The sequence below is a fragment of the Bison bison genome, unplaced genomic scaffold (assembly GCF_000754665.1).
Source record: "Bison bison bison isolate TAMUID 2011002044 unplaced genomic scaffold, Bison_UMD1.0 scf7180017864525, whole genome shotgun sequence".
Taxonomy (NCBI): Eukaryota; Metazoa; Chordata; class Mammalia; order Artiodactyla; family Bovidae; genus Bison; species Bison bison.
Genome location: NW_011495076.1, coordinates 11,796,132 through 11,819,939, shown reverse-complemented (window position 1 = coordinate 11,819,939; position 23,808 = coordinate 11,796,132). Strand labels below are relative to the sequence as shown.

General features: G+C 39.9%; 1 protein-coding gene across 2 annotated transcripts in view; it reads right to left on the bottom strand.

Annotated features, from left to right (window-relative positions):
• Positions 1-819: 819 nt before the first annotated feature.
• Positions 820-23,808, bottom strand: part of CAV1 (caveolin 1, caveolae protein, 22kDa) — a 36,250-nt gene continuing 13,261 nt past the window's right edge. For both annotated transcript variants that reach the window (XM_010831209.1, XM_010831210.1), the window contains exon 3: positions 820-3,019. In XM_010831209.1, coding sequence (XP_010829511.1) covers positions 2,678-3,019 — 342 coding nt within the window. In that variant the 3' untranslated portion in view covers positions 820-2,677. The remainder of the gene's footprint in view (positions 3,020-23,808) is intronic.

Sequence of the window (23,808 nt, the reverse complement as noted above, 5' to 3'; positions counted from 1 at the left end):
AGGACCAAACAGAACCAAAGAGCTGATCTTTTGTGTAGGACAGAATTGCTCCTGCCTGACTTTCTTTGAACTGGAACACTGGATTTGTCCTGCCTTTGAACTCAAACTGAAACATAGGCTTTTTGTGGGTTTCAACCTGCCAGCTTTTGGACTGGAACTATCCCACCAGTTTTCCTGTAGCTTGTTGACTCACCTGCAGACCTTGAGACTTTTTAGCCTTAAGTTGTGTGGACCAATTTCTTACTCCTCTCTCTCCCTGTACTTTCCTTATATATTCACATGGGTATATTTCATATATATATGTATGTGTGTGTGTGTGTGTGTGTGTGTGTGTATCCTATTGGCTTCTCTGGAGAACCCTGACTAATACAGAATATCTTAATGTAAACTTAGCCAAGGCCAAAATAAATTACTTCTGAAATGTACATCTTAAAAAATTCCAGTTAAGAAATGGCAAAGAGTCAAAGTATAACTGCCTCCCTGAATGTGTCAAATACCAATAGAGAAAGTTACCAATCACATAAAGTTGTTAGTGGCTCAAATTAGGTGACAAGTAACAAAATATTGATTAAACTGCTAAACAAATACTTATTAATTATAACTTTTATCTGAAGTAACTTATGAATGGTGATGACCTTAGAAGAAAGATCCCAACTAAATGACTTTTTAATAGTTGAAAAATGGAAGACCACCACCCCCTAAAACATACTCCAATAATGTACAGACTCTATGTACATGCACTTCACACACACACACACACCACACTACAGAAATCAACACATGCAGGCCTGTTTTGGGGAAAAATAATAAATCTGACTATTTAACTGTTAAACATTTTTATTGTGTAGACTTATTACAGGACATGCAAGATAAAAAAAGTGTAAAATATCAGTAAGCATATAAAAATTTCAGCAGTCTTTTGGACCAGCACTTGATTTGCACAAGGGAATAAGCATCTATATAGAACAGACATGTCTTGGGATACACAGTTTACAGATTGAATCACAAAACAATTTCCCAAGTGATTTTCCTCATATAAAGATAAAAAAACTTTTCACTTAAAAATTATTCAGTATAGTACATTTTCAGTTATGTACACAGTTTAAAAGTAAAACTATGTCCATGCCAGTGTCTGTTTTAATGCAGAAAACCTAAATAGATAACAGGCTGGCGATTAAAGTGCCAGGAAAACTGGAAGAGGCAAAAAAAGAAACCAAGCAGAATTCCAACAGGTGTATGGAAATAAAAGCATAACTGAAGGTTAAAAATAAAGTCCCCCAGGGAAGAATCTTACTATGAGCAGGAGGAATAAAAAGCTTTTGGATGTACCAGGCAGCTTTCTGTATGACTCAGGTTTACAGGTAAAATTCCTCAGTTTGAATTCAGAAGAATTTGAATTTATTCCAGCAAAATTACCTCCATCTTTTATTACTGCCTCCTCCCCCATCTTCTCTCTGAGCAAAGTGACGCTTGGCTTAAGTCCAAAGCTCGTGGCAGGGGGAGGGGCCATGTGTCACAGCATAACAGGCAGTTGCAAGTGCTTTAATTTGAAGGGGTCACATTTGCAACAACTCTGACAGTCTCACACAATGGCCTCCATTTTATGAGCCCTTCCCCGGAGGCCCACTGATCAGCTGAAAAGGGAACACAATGTTCAGCCACTAAACCACCCCGGTGATGGATTAGTTTGGAGTCAGGAAAGCGTGATTATTCTTGAAAATAAACGAAGCTGAATAGACATGCTGACCTCATTCAGCTAGTGAGAGGCAGGGAAAGTTGGCTTCCACTTCTGCCAGCCCAGAGGGCTTGGCCCCATTTATTCACCTTAATTCATTTAATGGGGCTGATGTGGACCATACCCCATATGGATAAAGATGTTGTGTGATCAAGTACAGACATGAACTTCATCTGATCCCATATCTTGGAGTCAGAAATAAGTGTGAAGAACTAGGTAATGGATTTTTCTAATTTTGGTCTTCAGGAAGGCTGCTGACCTAATAAAAGTTGATGAGGTGGACCCTATTTTAAAAGGAAAACCTGGAGAACAGGAAGGCACTTAGGTATCATCATCTATGTAACAAATATCCAGGCATACAAGTATCTATCACAGGTTAAAACTTCAAGAAAGTAAGGCAATAGATCATGTGCAGATTATGTTTTCTAACTTGATGAATATCGCTAGATCCCATTGAATCATTACAGTGAATGGCAGCAATTCACTAAACACTTCAGAGGGAAGAGTTTGCTTAAAACTGCCCACATATCTGTACACTCAGTGACAATAGCCTGGAATACTTGAATACTTCCCTTACCATAAAATGATCGACATTTTAGAACAGGCAGTTGAGGTTGTTAGTTCTTTTTTTCCTCCTCAGTTCTTCATATTTCTCTCAAGTTATCTTTTAACAATAGGTTCATATCTCAGCCAATAGGACAATGATCCAAATGAAAGAAAAATATTTTAAATGGGTTTTAAAAGTTCAGACAACCCCCAACACAGACAACCCAATAGCTCAGAGGAGAAAAATAATAGTTATGAAGACTGAGAGAGTGATATCTTTGTTCTGAACCAGGAAATTCATTCATATGCTGTTGCTATACTAGCAACTTGAAATTGGCACTGAGAAAATTAAAAGGGAAGAAAGAATCATATATACTTCTATCCTTGAAATGTCATTTATATTTCTTTCTGCGTGTTGATGCGGATATTGCTGAATATTTTGCCAATAGCCTCAAACAGCGGGTCACAGAAGGTGTGGACGTAGATGGAATAGACACGGCTGATGCACTGAATCTCAATCAGGAAACTCTTAATGCATGGTACAACTGCCCAGATGTGCAGGAAAGAGAGAATGGCAAAGTAAATGCCCCAGATGAGTGCCATTGGGATGCCAAAGAGGGCAGACAGCAAACGGTAAAACCAGTACTTTGTCACAGTGAAGGTGGTGAAGCTGGCCTTCCAGATGCCGTCGAAACTGTGTGTTCCTTCTGGTTCTGCAATCACATCTTCAAAATCAATCTGAAAAGAAGAAGTGACAGAACATGAGCTTGAAATAGAAGAAACAAGAAAAAACCCATTTCTGAGTATGCATAAATATATATTAGCTTTTATGTACAGATTCTGTGTAAAATGCTTAAAGGCACCCAGCAGCATCAGCCTCACTCGGAATATGTGGGAAATGCAGATTTGGGCTCCACCCAGACCTCTAGGGGTAATGTCAAGGTGGATTTCTAACATGTTCTCTGGGTGTTTCTTCGCTATGTGAACGGTTAAGAACTGCTGCTCTAGGGAAAACTAAAGGGATATGATAAAATTCTTGCCTTCAAGTAAAGCCCAGCAATATGGATAAGTATACTAGGCATTCAGTAAAATGTAAATAACATGATCTAAGTTAACTGCATTCCAAGACAACTACACAAACAATGTTAAGAGGTAGTTAGTTCATATGTGCTAAATCACTTCAGTCGTATCTGACTCTTTGTGACCCTATGGGCTGTAGCCCACCAGGCTCCTCTGTCCATGGGTTTCTCCAGGCAAGAAAATGAGTGAGTTGCCATGACCTCCTCCAGGGGATCTTCCTGATCCAGGGATCGAACCTACATCTTACATCTTCTGCATTGGCAGGTGGGGTCTTTACCACTAGCCCCACCTGGGAAGCAGTTCATGACTGATTGTCAACTCTCCAACACTCAGCTGGTAGAATATCTTCAGGAAATTAGATCATTGTGGGCTCTGAGGATTTAAGAAATCTTCATTGTGTGACGGGATTTGAGCAGGGATTGGAAAATGGGGTATGGCTTGGAAAGGAAGGAAGAAGGGATCTGGAAAACGCTGTGATCAAGGCCCCAGGACAACGAAGGATGATGCAGTGAGTGTCACAGACAGATAGACCTGTGTGGCCATGGCTGAAAAGAAAGGTTGAGGCCAGACTCAGTTTTACTTTATATGAAGTGGTGATGGGGGCGGTGGGGGGGTGAGGGGGTGGTGTCTGTTGAAGATGTTGGAGCAGAGGAATGCAGCCACAATCCAATTCAGTCATTTACCAACATGAATTTGATAGCAGTGTCTAGGCTAGGGGAAAAGGAAAAGAGACTCAAGGAAGAAAGATTCTTGCAGTATCCCAAGTTTGAGATGGCAGGGCCAAAACTGTAATAGTGACCATGAAAAAAGAGAAGAATGAATTTCAGGGATGTTAAAGGAAGAGTGCCCAGGACTTGGTTACTTTAAGGATAAGGAGAGAGAAAAGCCTAGGATGAACTTTGAGCTTCAGGTCTGCCTGCCAGAGAGAGTTGGGCATGCATGCCAAGTTGCTTCAGTTGAGTCCGACTCTTTGCACCCCTATGGATCATAGCCCGCCAGGCTCCTCTGTCCATGGGATTCTTCAGGCAAGAGTACTGGAGCTTGTCTGGACTGCTGCTTAATCTTGAGCTTTAAGGATTAAAGCCATGCCCTCTTTCAGGGGATCTTCCTGACCCAGGGATCGAATCTGCGTCTCATATCTCCTGCACTGATAGGCAGATTCTTTACCACTAGCACCACCTGTGAGGCCCATTACAGGTTGAATTTGTCTTTATTCAAAACTTTTACTGTTTCTTCAATTTAAAAACCAAGTTCTCTCTTAACATTTTCTTAACTGCCTTCCTAATTTTCTTCTTGCTGTTAATGTCACCTCTGCTCTCTCTAGGGGCTTCCCAGGCGGTGCTAGTGGTAAAGAACCATTTGTCAGTGTACAGTGTAGAAGACATAAGAGATGTGCGTTCAATTCCTGGGTCAGGAAGATCCACTGAAGGAAATCAGGGCAACCCACTCCAGTATTCTTGCCTGGAGAATCTCATAGACAGAGGAGCCTGGCAGGCAATGGTCCATAGGGGTGCAAGGAGTTGGACACCACTGAAGCAACTTAGCAGCAGAAGCAACACCTGTACTAGTCCCTTTTGGTGGCCACTAGAAAATAATCAAATTAGTTTGTAGTCATGTAGCAGTTAACTAAGTGCTTCTACATGTATTGTCTCCATGTGACCTAGGGTTTCAAACCAATCTGGGAAGGTAGGTTGTCATTTTACAAAAGAAGATACATAGATTTGGAGACATAATGGTGGCTTGCTAAAGTCAAACACAGCAGAGGTGGGGACAGGATGCAAGCCTAGCCCCTTTCCCAATAGCATTCTTTCCCACAGAATTAATTTGCAGGAGCTTTTATCCATCTGGAAGGATTATATACACTAAAGCATGGGGTAACAAAATTACCACCAGAAGTGTAGGACAGAGCCAGTTTAACTGCGGAGTGGTGGCAGCTATATGAAGGATATATGTATATATCCTTATATATAAATATATAAACCATATATATTATATGGTTTGAAATATAAACACATTGATGACTGCCAGAAGCAATCCAATGGCACCCCACTCCAGTACTCTTGCCTGGAAAATCCCATGGATGGAGGAGCCTGGAAGGCTGCAGTCCATGGGGTCGCTGAGGGTTGGACATGACCAAGCGACTTCACTCGCACTTTTCACTTTCATGCATTGGAGAAGGAAATGGCAACTCAGTCCAGTGTTCTTGCCTGGAGAATCCCAGGGACGGGGGAGCCTGGTGGGCTGCTGTCTATGGGTTGCACAGAGTTGGACACGACTGACACAATTTAGCAGCAGCAGCAGCAATCCAGGCAAGCTCAGGATTAAGGAATGAGGACTTATGTGACTCCATGGAGCCTCTCAGTGCCAAGGAGCCACTTTTGGTTAAACACAATCAACTTATTTTGGAAAAAAATACATGATGCTTACCAATAGTTAATGTTTATTTTCTAAAACATTCTGTTTCTTGATCTGTTGTCCAATGTCCTAAGAATATGTAATACATAGAAAAGGTATGTCCATAATTATCTAAAGGAAGTTAAATAAATTTATTGTTGTTCTAATGTTTTCTTTGCCTGTTTAGATCTAGACTCAGAAGTAAACATGTGTGTGTTTTAAAAGATTGTTGTAAATGTGTGGCAAGTCAGATCAATCTTTCAATGAAGTTTCGTGCAGATACTTGTTTACTATAGGGTTTTGTTCTGGTACTGGATTTTCCCAAAGCTGTTAAAAATAAAGGTCTGTGCTTTTCCTTTGAAAGGTCCCCAAAGAATTTTATTTTTAAAAGATGACTATTTTGTAAGAGGATTTGGTGAAGTCAAAATGAATGCACTAGAGCAAGATATTCTTAATCTGAATCAAAGGTTGGGCAATGGTGGTCCATGAATGCCCTGAAGGGGGCACTTAATAGAAGAGGGCCATCACTTTTATAGAAAATAGTCTATTGCCAAAGGAGGCTGGTAAGGACTTTACAGGAACCAAGGATTCCTGTCTCTTTACAGAACAGAATTTAAGCATGTTTGCCTACAGATTCTTTTCCAAGGGAATGGATAGTTACTAACATTTGTTGACTGGTTATCGTGATCAAACGCTGTTCTCATTTAACTCACAGCAACTCTGTAATTTATTATTGCCATTTAATAGAAAAATGTGAAGTTTAATAGATTGTCCAGGTAAATAAGAGGTAGATTTGAATTTCCAACCTGGTTTGAAAGATATTGATTCTTTCTTTTAATACCACATTGCTTAAAAAATATTTTTCAAATTTTCTCTAAGGCAATCAGTATTTCATAATTAAAAGGCAAATTGACGAAAAAAAAAAAAAAAAAGAGAGAGAAAGAGAGAGATTATTGAGTTTAACCCTCTGGTAACTGTACGAATTCCCATAGCCTAGTCTCTGAGAACAGTGTTAGGATGAGTTCATACACTTATATACATGATTGGTCCTTGTTGAAGATCTATAAACATGTGCCATCTATGTAAGATTTCTTACTGATAATTTAATTTTTCTAAACATAAATATAAATGCTTTTTTCAGTGAACATTTTAGAAATTCTTAAGTTTTAAGTTGCTTAAAAAATTTGAGTGGTTACTTTTTTAATGCTTTCCAAAACTGCAGTGAGTATGATTTATCTTCAAATATCCAAGTGAATTTAGAGCAAGTCTCCAGGGGTGGAAAGCAACATGACAAAAATAACATGTTATATAAATATATTCCTTAGTTAGTTGCTGCTTTAGTCTTAAGAATGTAACGTGGCTTAAAATAAAAGTCAATTAGATGCAGTTCAAGAGAGAAAAGGCAGGTTAAAGAAACACAGTGAAGCCAGAAATAATCTTTAGTTTCTCTCTACCTCCATTTCTGCAACAGTAATAGTAATATTGATAGGTGTTTGTGAGGAGGACATGAGAAAATTTATGTAAAGTGCTTGGCATGGGGATAGATCATTGCAATATAGTAAATACTCAATAAACAGCATTAAAAATTACTTGTTGTGGGTGACTACATTTTTAAATAGGCAATTGAAATAAGAGAAACTATCAGTTGCAAAGTACATGGTGGCTGTAAATTCAAACCTCATCAGTGCTTCAAAAGAGCTAACTTCCATCTGTAATAATCTTTACTACAACCTCTGAGGTACGTATCATTATTCTCATTTTACATAATGAGGCTACTGTTGGAGGTTAAGACATTACCCGAGGTCATATGGATGATAAGGGGCAAAACTGGAACTTGTCCTTCTTTAAGTCTAACTTCCTTTTGCTTTTGTATCCCTGGGACTATAAGCTCTTCTAATTAGACCTGTTTGCTTAATTTTCACCCAGAATGATATGCTTCCTAAAACATGCACATTTTGATTATTAAAGAAATTGCTCTTGTTAATGTTTCTATTTTAAGTTAGAACATCTAGTAACTAGGATGTTTTGCCTTTTTGGTACTGACTGAATTTCCATGGCCCTGCACATCATGTTCTCACAATCCTGGGCACCTAGCCAAGAACTCTCTCTCTAATTGGCAGATAAGGAAACTGAGGCACAATTTAAATGGACCAGATTTCTCAAGGTCCTAAGTGAATCAGTGAAATTAGAACTCTAATTTCCTGATTCCCAGGCCTAGGTCCACCCCTACCCGCCACACTATTTCCCTATGAATGTACATCTTTCTCCTTATGTCCCTTCTCTGCCTACCCCATTCCTAACTCTAGGTCTCCTGTAAGTCTCTCATTGTCTTCTAAGACATGGACTTGAAATATATCACTGTGTGAGGTTAGGAGAAATGTCCTTTTCTCAGCATGAATATAGACATTTCTGTATACCTATTTAGGGTGAATAGGTGAAAACCAGAGGGAATATTTTGGAAAATATCCTCATTATACATTTTGAAACATTCATAATCGATTGAACCCAACAAAATTCTGTTAGTAATCAGTCATTCCATTTAAAGGCAGTTCACAATTCCATCCAAGCATAGTTGCCTTAGCAGATTCATAGATACATAAAGCTGAAGGGATTCTTAAAGAAAAGGAGATCCACTTGAGAGAGAGAAATTGATGGACAAAACTGTCAGATGACCAGATCAAGAATGCTGCTGCTGCTGCTAAGTTGCTTTAGTCGTGTCTGACTCTATGCGACCCCACAGACGGCAGCCCGCCAGGCTCCTCCGTCCCTGGGATTCTCCAGGCAAGAACACTGGAGTGGGTTGCCATTTCCTTCTCCAATGCATGAGAGTGAAAAGTGAAAGTGAAGTCACTCAGTCGTGTCCGACTCCCAGTGACCCCATGGACTGCAGCCCACCAGGCTCCTCCACCCATGGGATTCTCCAGAATACTTTCCCACTTAATGGCAGGCGCAGACTTGGAATTCAGGCTTAGAAACTTTCCTGGGCTTTTCCACTACTGTCTGCTTATCACTGCACACCCTCCATCATCTGGATGCTACATTCCATTGCCAATGGAAAAGGCAACTAGGCTTGAATGTGAATTTGAACATCATTGAATGAAAAGTGGTGCCTTTTTCTGATTATCTCGTGTGCTCATTGTTCATATGCATCATGGGTTTGATTTATCCCTCATCAAAGCTGTCACTCTGGAGTCCCATTCCTCAGGGACATGACCCTCTTACCCCTCTAGAGGAAGTCTCAGAGCAGGTGTTACTCAGAGCGAACTGTATTTGCTCACATAAATTTGGAGCAGAGCAAGAATTAGAGGTTTCCTTTTGGACAAACACAAAAGCGAAGAAATGCAGGTGCCATTTAGTTTCTTAGAATGGGGATGCTTCAGATGAGGTTGAGCTGCTCCTCAAATGAGCTGATTTTCTGTTCTGTAAACTATGGAACAAGTTGCCCTTCTGGCAAGAATCAGACTTCAAAATCAAAGGCATAAATAAACTTCAGTATTTGTATGTCTTAATAGATGCTTTATAAGGAGTCAAGAGTTTATGTTATTAGATTTTTATAAATGACATTAAATACTTTTGTACAACACTGACTTATGATGCTATAATTTTTGAAACATAAGTTAGCAAAAATCTAGCAGCAGGCGTCAAGAAAAGCAATCTGTCTCATTGTGTTTTAATAATAGTTGTTGGCTAGTGCAAGTCATTTTGTTAAATGTATGTGATGGAAATATTAAAAAAGAATTTTCCATGTACACAGTATTAAAAAACATGGGCTCATTTTTTTTGTCTCAAAATTTGGACATTTTATTTCTGGATAAAGAATTTCCAAGAAGGAAACTTTAAGTACATTTGGGATTTAATAAGCAAAGATGCTTGCCTATTCTGTTTCCATGAGAAAATATCATTTTAGATTTTTGTGAAAATTGTGATAAAATTATGAAACTGTGATTATACTGGATATATGGAACACATAAATAATAACATAAATAATAACAAACAAGATGTTTATAGAAGATGTTTGTTGTCTGCCTGACACCCACAGTCCCACTTTTCTGCCAGTGAAGCTTCATTTGTTCAGGTCATGGAAATAATTCTTTTATCTTAGAGATAAGTTATAGATGGTTTAGACTTGCCATGGTAATCTTAGTCTCCTTGTCAAGTGGTCAGTTTAGAGTAGACATGTCACCCTATTCTCGCCAATGAGATTAAGTAGAAGTCTGCCAGGCTAGACTTCCGGAAAGCTTTATCTTTCTTATGAAAAGAAACAGAGGCATTTGGTATGGCCCTTTGCCCTTCTTCCTACTTAGAAAATGATGTCTTGCCTTAATGTAGAGAAGTCATCTTTGACCATGAGGTGACATATATAATTAAAAGACCAAGAGAATAGAAGAAGATGCTGCTTTTGTGCTACAAATCTACTGAAACAATTCAGTAGCTATCTGCCTCTAGACTTCTCCTTATGCTTTTATTTTTAAGCCACAGCTATTCAGATTTTCAGCTACCTATATCAGAAAGCATTCTGAAGTGATATAGTAACTAACACTCTTTCCTTTTGGTTAGCATAGTAGGTGTACAACTCCTCATTTGTAAACCTAAGTTCAATCAGTAACTTCAGAATCTTTTCAGCACTACTATACTCTACCCCCAGAATACACTCCCTAACCTGTATCAGAAAAGTTTGTTTTAGCAAACCATAAGTAGGATGATAAATTGACAATAAAAAAAGCAAATTCATGTGTTCTGTGATAGACAACATCTAAGATGGCTCCCAATGATCCCTTCTCCTCAACTTCTTGGTATTTATGCCTTTGTGTAACGTTCCCCCCACTTTTGAGTGGGCTGGATTTGTTGATTTGCTTCTAAATAATAAAATGTGGGAAAAATGATGGGGTAGTCTCTTCCATGATCAGGTTACAAAAGACCATGGTATCATCTTCCTTCCTTTCTTGCTCTCTTGCTTGCTTGCTCTGCGGGAAGCCAGGTGCTGAGTTGTGAGCTGCCTTTTGGAGAGGTGTGTGAGGAAGTTAACTGAGGCAGAACTATAGCCAATAGCCACTGAGGAACTAAGTCCTCAAACCAGAAGCTTGGGAGGAACTGAATCCTACCAGTGGCCATGTGAGTGAGCTTGGAAGTGGGTCTTTCCCCAGTTGGGCCTTGAGACGAACTCGAGCCCTGCCACGTGCATTAAAGCCTGTGAGAGGCCCTGTACAGAACCATTCAGCTAAGTCACATTTGGATTTCAGATACACTGTTAGATTATTTAAATATTTGCTATACAAAGCCACTGAATTTTGAGGCCGTTGGTTATGCAGCTATAGATGACTAATATGATTCTAAAACAAACCACCTTTGATGATCATGTTTTATTTTTCATTATATTATTCTTTTTCTGTTATATAATTCCATTTTCATGCTTATAGAAAAACATACACAGTCAGTCAGTTCAGTTCAGTCGCTCAGTCATGTCCGACTCTTTGTGACGCCAGGCCTCCCTGTCCATCACCAACTCCCGGAGTTCACCTAAACTCACGTCCATCGAGTCGGTGATGCCATCCAGCCATCTCATCCTCTGTCGTCCCCTTCGCCGCCTGCCCCCAATCCCTCCCAGCATCAGGGTCTTTTCCAATAAGTCAACTCTTTGCATGAGGTGGCCAAAGTATTGGAGTTTCAGCTTTAGCATCAGTCCTTCCAAAGAACACCCAGGACTGATCTCCTTTAGAATGGACTGGTTGGATCTCCTTGCAATTCAAGGAACTCTCAAGAGTCTTCTCCAAGTGATGTGATGCTTCAACCACAGTTCAAAAGCATCAATTCTTCGGCGCTCAGCCTTCTTCACAGTCCAACTCTCACATCCATACATGACCATAGGAAAAACCATAGCCTTGACGAGACGAACCTTTGTTGGCAAAGTAATGTCTCTGCCTTTGAATATGCTATCTAGGTTGGTCACAACTTTCCTTCCAAGGAGTAAGCGTCTTTTAATTTCATGGCTGCAGTCACCATCTGCAGTGATTTTCGAGCCCCCAAAATAAAGTCAGCCACTGTTTCCACTGTTTCCCCATCTATTTGCCATGAAGTGATGGGACTGGATGCCATGATCTTAGTTTTCTGAATATTGAGCTTTAAATCAACTTTTTAACTCTCCTCTTTCAACAAGAGGCTTTTTAGTTCCTCTTCACTTTCTGCCATAAGAGTGGTGTCATCTGCATATATGAGGTTATTGATATTTCTCCCGGAAATCTTCATTCCAGCTTGTGCTTCATCCAGCCCAGCATTTCTCATGATGTACTCTGCATATAAGTTAAATAAGCAGGGTGACAATATACAGCCTTGATGTACTCCTTTTCCTATTTGGAACCAGTCTGTTGTTCCACATCCAGTTCTAACTGTTGCTTCCTGACCTGCATATAGGTTTCTCAAGAGGCAGGTCAGGTGGTCTGGTATTCCCATCTCTTTCAGAATTGAGTGAATATAAATATCCTGCAATCCGGTCCTGGAGTAAAGTCCAGGAATATATGAGAAGGAAATACAGCATTTTAAACTTTCAACAATTCATATTAAACTGAATATTGGAAAAACTGTACACAGTTGATAGTGCTCTCAGCTCATATTGCTAATATGCTTGGATTTCTACCCAGATATGCACCAAAGACTAAGAGTCAGCTCCACCTTGAAGACATGCCACTGAATCTGGACTTTTGATTATGTGTTGAATGCACCAGCACAGGGGTAGTGTGGCAAAGTTAATGGGAGGGAGGGAGAGTACCTGTTAAAATGCAGATTCTTAGGCTCCTTTCAGTCTAGGATCACACTCTCTGGGGTGGGCTTGGTGAATCTTATACAAAAAAGTGAATTAGTGAATGACAACCTCTGTATGGATTTAATGACAGCTTCTTTCTGTTGTCAGTACTCTCTTCCCTCTGTGCCTGGAAGCCCTAATCTGCTTCCTGCTTCTTTCCTGAAACTCCTCCCGTGCCGGCTGGCATATGGAAATTGGTGGATAAAGAATGAATGGAAATTCTTTTGAAAAGCTTTCCCTAATTTAAACCTATAAATATTTATTGGACAAGGATGAATGACTGTTATTATGGAAAACACAAAAACTGGCAATAGAAATCCTGATTTATTTTTTATGATTTTAAACCCAGTATAAACAAATGAATGTTTTAAAAATCAAATACGTACTTCTAAAATCCTACCTACTACATGAACCAAGCCCACACATAGAGAAAGAGGGTTGAAACTAATTTCAAACTCCCCTCAGTGTTCTCATACATATTTCCAACATGTTGAATGGCCTTTGAAGTTAGTGGAATAAATGTGGTCCATGAGTGTGTGGGTGTAGAGAGGGTTGAGAACTAGCACAATTAAATGTTACCAGAACACAGGAACTCTGCCCTAATGCCTAAGTGTTTTCTCAGGGGCAAGGGCAAATATCCATTTGTTTATTGAACTGAACTGGCATCATTGAGGGGAAAAAGCGGCAGTGAAAGCTGCAGTGTTCTTGCAGCCTCGACTGAAAAGAGGAGGCCTCTATTGTATCCTTAATGCCTGTGATTATTTGGACTTCCAGAAAGCTACACAGAGAACTAGGAAGAGTTTAAACCAAGGGTGGGAACACTGAAGTGTTCTTGGATTGCCTTGGGGTAACAGGTGCTAGGCAACTTCACCCTGTGGGAGAGCACTGGGCTGCCTTTTGACCTAAAGGGAGAGGGCTGCATTAGTAATCAGAGTTTCAAACTAGAGAACAGAAAGGTGGGTATTTGCATACTTCTGAGTGACAGGAGAGGGCTGGGTGTACAGGGAAGGGTGCAAAGGGGACCTGTAGCCCTTGACCCGGGCTTCTAGCTGGAACCCTTGAGTCTCTCCCTCAGGATTGCTTCTCAGACATTACAGAGACCTCAGAATAGATATTATACACATTTAGTGTCCTACTTCACTCATCTGCTTCTCTTCACAAAGTTGTAAAGTTCTAGGTTATTTTCATAATAAGAATAGAAAATAGTCTATTAATTCCCTGACAGAAAAGGTCACTTAACTAATGAATGAATGGAGCAAACCAGGATCTAGGGCAAGTTGGTGTCCACTGCATCCATTTTGGTGTCCTCCACAATTCCTGGTAGTATTATGCATACATTAATTAGCAAACATTCCATTTATATATATTTTAAAGGTGCTATAAATAGCCATTGAAAGGATGTAGGCGTACATTAACCATCATATTATCTACTATGAATTCTAATCCTGATTTCACAAGTACATTTTTATTATCAAATTTTTTGGTATTCTATTTTATTCAAAATTATATTCTTTTTTACCATAGCTCTGTGATACCATGATTGGATCAAAATGAAGTGGAGGGCAAGTTACTTGAAAGGCATGGAAAGCCTACAGAGGAAAGCCTCCTCCTACAGAGGAGGAGGCAATCTGGACTCAGAAGTTTTCAGATTTAAGGAAGAATGATTTAGAAAATACTGATTATGTTGTTGCTTGGTTGAGTTTTGCTGCAATGATCTGAATAACTATAATTGTACCGATGTGGCGCCAAAGCAAGGGGTGTGCACTGGAGTATGCTGAGGAAGGGAAGCAGAGGTAGAAGCAGAAATAGCAGCCCAGCTCCTCAGAGAATTAGTAGAGCACACCAGTGTGGATGAGATGGGGTGAGAAGAGTGAATTTGTCCTTTTGTGTTTTTAGCCTCCACTTTTCCTCGTGTGTGTGTGTGTTTCTCCAGAGCAGGAGGCCTACAGTGCAATTTGTACTTTAGAATGAATTTTGGTGACTATGTTGTCTTTCCTGGCAGAGGCACAGGGACGCACAGAGTAAGGCAGAGCATCATTTCCAGTTGCCCTTTGTTGTGTTATTAATGGTCTTAGGGCATGAGTGTGGCATATATATTCTGAGTCAAGAGATTTTTGGAGCCCTTGGAATAGCAATAATAGAGTACTATGTCTCAGTGAGTTCACATCCTGTATGTGAGGACCTTCAAAGCAGGTGTTATTTCCCCCATTTTACAGATCAAGAGCCTGAGCCTCAGGGAGGCTATAATCAGTGACTGAACCAAACACAGGACTTAAGTCTCTTGGATCCTCCATCATACCACTTGCTTTAATCTCATACCAGTACTCATTCTGTTTATGAAACCCTGCTCATTCAAATAGAGTCAGAGTAAGAATTTCTGAATCTATGTGCCCTGGTTGCTCTCCCTTGCCTGCAACCATGTTTTTCATCCAAATGAACAGAAAATGCTGTCCTGACTCAGCAAATAACCATTACTAACAGAACAGGGCATGCGCATCCAAGTCGGAGGCTATGGCTGGCCTATTTCTGCTACCAAACCTCCACGTTCAGCATTACCTTCACTCTCCAGCAGCCAAGTTCTTCTCTGCTCAGGACCCCCTGAGTCATCTGACCATTGATTACGAGGTCCCCATTGCCTTGTCACCTCTCTGTGGCTTTTTCTAGTTAACCTTAACATTGGACTTTTTTCCCTATTCCATTCCTGTTGGGCCAGTGGTTCTCAAACATTAATCCACTCATTTGTTTTCAAAATGCAGATTTCTGGCCACTGAGATTCTGAATCAGTTGTGTCTGAGGGTAGAGTCCAGGTGTGTGTACCTTTTCCCTCATTTTGATACAAGTGGTACAGGGAAGACACTTTGAAAAACAAACAAAAAACTGTTTGCTGTCTTAGTTCTCTACTGAGAGGATTAAATATCCTAAGTGGGCATGATAGTAAGTTAGTTACTGTGTTTCTCCCTACTGTTGAAAGGCAATATGGTAACATGGTTGGTAGTTTGGGGGCCACTTTAGATCTCAGCTTTGCTAAGATTATTAAATCTCCCTGTGCCTTACTTCTTACCTGTAAATTGTAGATATAATAGTATCTACTTCATAGGATTTTTCTGTGTATTAAATAACTTAGGCAAAATATTTGGAACAGTGTCAAGGGTAGTGGTCAATACTACATTGGGAGCTTCTGGCCCAGGCACCCAAACCGGGAGAAGTGGGGAAGTGTCAGGGATTTCAGTAACAGTGTTGGGAGGATGGAGGAGCTCTTTTGGAATGATAGACCCTCTTGGCATTCCTGAAATCATTTTGTGCAGGAGGGTGCTTATTCTGCATTCTGCCATTGAGCAAATAAGCAGAATTAGTTCATCTCTTGCATGTGCGATAGCCTTCTGGAGTTTATTACAAACTTGAAGCATACATGCCCTGGGGGAGAAGACGCTCCAGCTGACGAGTGCATGGATGTGTCTGAAAGCGGCAGCAACACCAAGAAGACACGACTCTTTCTTTATATTAATTCCTTTTCACCTTATTCTTCCTTTGTTTTCACCTTTAGCCTGAAGGGAGCCACCAGGTGTCTCCATCTTTTGCTCTTTGTATGAGGGAGTATAAATGATCCTTGGGTTTGTATTAAAGTTAAATTTCCCTGTTTTGATAACAAAAATATACATTCATAGTTTACATCCTGTTGTGCCTTGAAGTGTGTTCCCTGTCAAAAAATATACTGAAGTCTGAATCCCCAGTACCTTGGAATGTGACCTTATTTGGAGACAGGATCTTGTAGATGTAATTAGGATGAGGTCACACTGGTGTAGAGTGGGCTCCCCATCTGAGATGGCAGGCATCCTTCTAAGAAGATGGTGTAATGTGAAGACACAAGAAGGCCATGTTATTGATTGAAGTTATGCAGCTGCGCGCCAAGGAATGCCAAAGATGGCCAGAAAACCAGGAGAAGTTAGGGAGGGACAAGGATGGATTCCCCTGCAGATTTCAAAGGGCACATGGTCTTGCTGACATGTTGATTTTGGACATCTAGCCTCCAGAACCATGAAACAGTAAATTTCTATTGCTTTAAGCCCCTAGTTTGTGATACTTTTTAAGGCATTCCTTTGAAATGAATATACATCCTTCTGAAATTGTTAAAAACTGTCCTCGATGATGAGATGATTTGGAGGTTCCATAGCATTTTTGTACCTCCTTGAGTAAGCTCAGTACTCTTTCTTCTTGGGATCCCAGGCAGGAACCTAAAACCACATTTGGTGCACCTGAGACCAGTTGACCATAAGCCTTTTGCAGGAATCTGGAACCATCTCTCCCATCTGCATGGCCTCACATTTTCATTATTACAAAAAATACCTAGCTTCAGATGGCTTGGTACAAAGCAGCCTGCATGTGTTTTGATTCCTTTTTTTAAATTTTCAGGCTTCTGGTATTTATTTATTTGGTGGCACTTGTTGATGTCAAGTATTACCAAATAAATGACATGGAACAGCGAACAGTGTAAAAATAAGCCAAGCAAGGGCTGGTGATAGGAGCACTGAGACTAGAGTGCTGAACTTGAACGGGGAAGGAGTCATACCTTGGGGGAGTTTATGTTTGTTATCCTTGAGAAGTAGCTAGAGCCCTTCAGAGTGGTGGGAGCTTACTCCCCAAATAGAAAGTCTTGTACTGTTTAATGCATGGAAATCTTGTTTTATCCAAGCATACAATGATAAGGATTCATCCAGAGGTCTCACTCGCTCACAAAATTCTGTTTACCCTTGGCAGTTTGTTATTCTTTAAGCTTTAGGGCATGCCATAGGATAAATATGAATGATTACCACGCTAAAGAAAATAAAAGCTCTTTCCATTCTATCAAAGACATAAGAAACGGAAATGTCTTCACTGTTTTCAAGCTACCCATTGGTTCACATAGATATTTGTTTGAACCAGAGCTTTTTAAACACTCTTTTTTTTTCAGTTTCTACAACTCACTTCCTGATGGCAGATGTTGTTTCCTACTATTCACTTAAGTCAAACTAGGGTTACTAATAGCCTTCATCTTACTTCACTACTTGAGTATTTTTCCCTCCAGTGCTTCCAGTCTGTTTATTAAACAAATAGAAAATGAATGAAATAAATCTCTGCAGGTTTGAACATTGCTTGGCTAGTGAGGAAAAGGATTTACACTAGGGTCCTTGTAAGGCCTAAGCAAGGATAATCACAGCCCATTATGTGGCTCCCAAGACACAACTTCCAATCTCTCTTACAGGGTTTCTTCATCTGGGCACTGTTGGCATTGTGGGTCAGCTAGTTCTTTGTTGTTAGGGTGAGGGTTGGGGGGCTGTCCTGGGCACTGTGGTGTGACTCTCAACATTCCTGTCTTCTAACCACCAGATGCCGGTAGCACCTCCGAAATTGTTACAACTAAAAATGTCTCCAGACATTGCCAAATGTTCCCCGTGAGGGGAGCAAACAGTTATCCCTGGTTGTAATCTGCTACTCTAGAAAATCAGAATACGATTTGATGAGGCTGTAACTTAAACTTTAGAAACATTTATAGACTAGAATGCTTGCATATTTATTTCAGGCATTTTTGGTTTACAGTTCTGTGGCCTTGTGAGTTTATTCAGTAGTTACGAAGTACCTACTTTTTGAGGATGGAATAAATGAAATGAAGAAACAGAACCAGGATAGGATCTATGATTTGGGTACGAGTATCTTTGAAAAGGGGACAGTGCAGATGAAATAGGGATGGCTTCTGGCTGCTCAAGCTTGCTCAACAATCATTATCAAGGAGGAGTGATGTCTTTCTGGGGTACACTTCCTTACTTTTAAGGTAATAGAAGAATCACTTTTTTTGCCCCTCCCCAAATCACTAACCTCTTGAATTTAGACCAGACCATTTTTTTAATCCAACATACCCTACACTTATTTAATGGTTTGATTGTGTGTGTGAGGTTATTTCTGCTGCTAGGCTATAAGCTCGCTGGAATGTGGTAGATACTAAATTAATGTTTGTTGAATAAATGGATAAATTAATGAACACTTCCATTTGCCAAGTTATATTTCTCTCTTTCTCCTATTTATAAGAGCACAAACTTGATAAAATCTCCTTTAGGAAATAAAGTTTAGAATGTATTATCTGGCCAGGGGCTAGTGATTGCGTTTGTTGACTGCATTCTATTGTCCTAATGCAGTCATAGTAATTTTGGAAAAAGAATGATCAAAGACAGGGAAGACGTCTATTCAGGTTTTGTTCATCATGAAATTTAGGTTGAAACCTATGGAGTTAGATTTAGATTTAAACCTATAGCTTTAGCTTAGGGAGCTGATGAGTTCCAGAGAATGTTCAGGGCATCTGGAATTCGAACAAATTCATGTTTTCCTTCATATTCATACAGCCAGGGTGCTAAGTGATGGAATTAAAATCACATAAGGTCTTAAATGCTGAACTGTATATGGGTCAGAGAGAAACAGACTCTATAGCTGGGTAATGGGAAAATCTGATTCAAAGTCATAGTGCTTCTGCCCTGTAGTTCTTAGTCATCTGATCCTATTGCTCACAGATGGGCTGTTAAAAAGAACTTCAGAAATGTGGCCGTATGAACTAGGTGAATTTGACAACTGTCAGCACTCAGAAAGTCTGAGCGTTTTCTATTTAGCTAGACCTTCTTAACACCATTGCTTTAACTAAAGTTGCAAGTGATGATGCACTCTTCTGTTATGTGAACCAAGAGGAATTGGCTGGTTAAAAAAAAATAAAAAGTACGGAAAGTTTGTAACCAACTTTGGAACTGATCTATCTTGGAACACAAACAGCCAATTTGGAGGCACGGGCAATAAAAAGAAAGACCACAGAGTTCTGAACCCAAATGAGAAGGGGAAATGAACTCCAGTTCTTGATCTTCTTCAGGACCAAATGTTTGTGTGTGGTATATTTGTATTCAGCACACCATCTGTTGATAGCTCAGTATTTCAAAAATGACTAATTAAGTCCCACAGCCTTAATATTAAAAGTGAAAATGACAACTGGTAAAATCTAGGAAGAAGGTAATAAAAATAGTATTGATGAGGGGTCCTCCACCCTTCTCTCTGCATGGACTTTTATGTGCTTTTATAGTGTTCCACACTTATAAATACTGGTCAACTGGAATCACAGAATTTTAGAAATAAAAAGTGACTTAGAAATCTTCCAGTTCAACTTCTTGATTGCTATAGATGATGAAACTGCTGTCCAAAGGATCCAAGTGACTTTTCCAAGGCCCAAGGTAATACTTGAGGTCAGTGTCCAAGAGAGGGCTGCAATTCAGGTTTCCTCTGAGACTCAGTTTCCCCATTTGTTCTGAGGAATGATTGGCATCAGTAAAGTACTTCTCAGTGACTTGGGGTCTCTTCTCTGTGCCAGGCCTGGAGAAATGTAGGACACTGCCATCCCTAGGTCCAGTGAAGCTTCCTGTGGCCTCTACACCATTAGGAGAGAAACCAGTGCATGTTGTCAGCTCCATTCCTAGTATATGCCTGAGCCATGAACCCAAGTTAAAAAAGGGATGACAAGGATGATGTTCTGACTCTTAACCAGCTGACCTTCCTCTTGGAGAGAATAGAAAGAATGAGCAAAAGAAAGGGAAAAACATAAGGACTGAATTACGTAAGTAACATGAGATGTATCCTACGTACAAAGTCTATCTTATATAGCTGCTAGAGCAGAGTTCCAGAAAGCATTTTTTTAATAGGAATTTGAGTGACAAGCATCATATTCCAATAAAAATTCTAAGGACTCTGCCGGATGAGGACCTAGAGAAGTAATAATTTTCCCACTGTAGTGCTTACAGTTTTGTCATGATGTGTGGTTTTATTATATAGAAATTGTGAGTTGAAACCAGACTCAATTCCAGCTGTATATTAGCATCACCTGGGGAACTTTCCAAAAAATAAAATTAATAATACATAGGCTTGGGCCCCATCCTAGACCAATTTGATCAGAATTTCTAAGGATGGGGCATGCACAACAGTATTTTAAAATATTCCCCAGATGATTTGCAACTAGTATAAAGAACCACTGGTCTACAGTCACAAAACAGCCACCCTTTGCAGAAGCCACACTGTCTCATGAGTTTACATCACAATAGGGGTTTATACAAGCTGCAAAATTGTGTGAATATGCAATGTGTAGGAGGGAGTGGATAGGCAGGCTTGCCATAAAGATAATGTTTCATACTGACCTTTTGGAACATACAATGCATGCATTTTTCAGTGTTCTACTTTCAGATGTTTACCACTTGCATTCTCAACCACTGTTAACACAATGCCACATCAACTCCTCTTTGCCCCCAAACAAACCAGGTATCCTGCAGGAATAGAGGAAAGTGTTCATACATATGCCTATGCTTAGTTATGAGACTCTGTGTCAGTATTCTTACACACCAAAATGTAATTGTAGAGATAGAAGGTTTTGAGAAGCTACATAGACAAATTAGGAATTTAACACACAACTGTTACAAAACAACCTCTTGTGACACATTCCTGGGATTAACCACTCATTACTTGGAATTTCTTCTCCCACGTAATCTTTTTTTTTTTTTAACTAACTCTTTCCTCCTTTTTCCTTGTCCTGAGTGGTGATTGCATCTGAGCAATAATTCCCTTGTAAGTCTCATAAGATCCTAGCAATAACTAAAAGCAGCTGACATTTTATGTCCCTTTCAACTCTTGTAACAAATTGCCAGACAAGACAGTCCCTCCCCAGCCCTACCTGGGTGTTTCTCTTCATCCCTGTCTCTTTCCTTTTGCTCTTCTATAGGATCTTTCCAGCATCTCCACCTCCTTCATAAGCTCAAAACAGAACCCATATTTAGTAAGTCTGATTCGTAGTAAATAAAGTAGAGAATCTTGTCTATGACTTTTTTTTTTGGATTGCATTCTCCTTTTGAGTCTATTTATTATATTTCCTTTAAAATATCATTAAATTATTGAGATGTTTTTCAGGAATAATTGATAAGACTTAGTTTGGGTCCCCTATTGCCCAAGGGGTATGGGACTTGATGGATTCATTCAAGGGTATGTTTACAATAGTGATTTTCACCCAGGAGACCTTGGTCCCTTAGCGGCTAGGGAATTATTACAAAGGGTTTCTATATCCATTGTGTTCACCAAGCATCTTGATTTTCCACATCACAAGCTTCCACAGAAATACCAGGAGAAACCCTCTCCTGGTATTTTCTTATTCTTCATATTTTTGCCTATTTGTTTCCCAGTTAACAGCTATGTGTTGTATTCCCAGTCTTTTAACATTATCTCACTTTGTATTGGTTTTGAATCTTATTTGTATCGAATATTTGTAACTTGCCAAAAATCATTTTGATATTATTTTTATCATAGATGTTAGCAAGGTTGTTATAATTAGTGTCATTTGTAAGTTGAGAGTCCTCTTAACTTGCTCATGCCACTCATTGATAAAATGGTAAATGTCTAAAACTGTGTTCCTGGTTGTGTATTAGATACGAGTCACATCTAAAATCCACATTACACATCAGCATCCTTTTTTAATGGCAGCTTTCTAGTTCTACCTATGCTTAACTGAATAATGATTTATATTATTATTTAATTTATATTATATTATTAATAATTATATTAAATTATTATTAATTTATATTAAATTATCCCGATTTCCTATACTTTCTTGATAGGGAAACTATTTGGAATCAAATTGACATGTCTTGGGGCTTCCCTGATGGCTTGGATGGCAAAGAATCTGCCTACAATGTGGGTAACCAGGTTTGTTCCCTGGGTTGAGATGATACCCTGGAGAAGGGAATGGCTACCCACTCCAGTGTTCTTGCCTGGAGAATCCCAGGGACGGGAAGTCTGGTGGGCTGCCATCTACGGGGTCGCAAAGAGTTGGACACAACTGAGCGACTACCACTGACATGTCTTACTCTTTTCCTTATTATAGTAAATCCACCTTGTATCACAGGAGATGAGAGAAAGAAGTGTGTCTGGAAAAGGAGCTAACATTCACTTGGCCCAGATAGCAATAATGAAACAAATGATGTCTGACTCCTAGAAATATTGAAGTGTTTTGCTTATTTTGTTTTGTTTTGTTCTGTTTTGCTCCTGAGAAGAGATCTGAAATCTCTGAGAGACCACCTATGAGGTACAAAGAAACTTCTATGCTGTTGAAATGGTAGATTAACAGTCACCACCTCCCAGCTAGTAAAATCTCAGAGCTCTGTATAATTAATATATAGAAGTAATAAAATGAAAGAGCAGGAAGATGAGGCTTTGGATTTTCAAAGCTGTTGTCTTCTTTAAGCTTTGTTTTTTTCTTCAGGTTTTGGAAAAACCTGGGCTTTTGGAAAAACTTCAGGGCTCTCTCCTGACCTAGTCATTCCTCTGATGTTGACCCCTGCAATTGCCCAGAGGTATATGGAGAGTCTGACAGGAAGTCCTCCTACCCCTCTCTTGGCAGGGGAGTTCTCACGTGGCCTAAGACCCAACTCTCAGCCTTCATACTTCTGGCCGTAGGAGACAGTGCCAAGCTGTAGCAGTGGTATCTCTTGGCATTCTGGGAATCTGCCTGCTCTGCCTGCCATCTACTTAGGAGATTCGCCTTATCCTGCAGGCCCTGGGAGATTGTCCAGGTGTCTTAGCTGCTTATAGGAAGGCTCAAGAGAGGCATATCTGTGTCCTCTTCAAACTGAGGATTAAAAAGAATTTTTAATAATAAATATATATACATGTTAGAACGAGTTTTCTCTTTACCTGAGATAGAGTGAATGTTTTTAGATTTATTTCTTAATTATTTGGAAATGTTTTTCCTTGTAAGGCTTTAAATGTGGCCACCACAGAGAAAAGGAACAAAGGAAGCCAGTGACATAACCCTACTGTCTTTTCACTCACGTAAAACAGTCAGTTAAAAAAGAAATTTCAGATTCTTTTCAGCAGATTCAGTTCGGCATCCGTTTTCTGATAGCAGACTCAGTCGGGGCCCTGGGTAAGCACCAGGCAGCCACAGTCCTGAGACCACAGGGAGCCACTATTCTGTTCTGAAGGACTCACACATGATGTGGGAAGAGAAGCGGGGAGAGAGCCATGAGGATAGGGAAGCAGAATGCTTAGAGGGCTGTGATACATGCTAAAATAGACAAAAAACCACAGTGTGCTGGGAGCCAAGGGAAGAGACGATCAGTTCTGATGAGGGCTGTCAGGGAGGGCTGACAGAGGCCCAGACATCTGAGGTGAGGCTTAGCAGGTGGCTGTGGTTCTGTCAGGCAGGTTCTGGTGTACC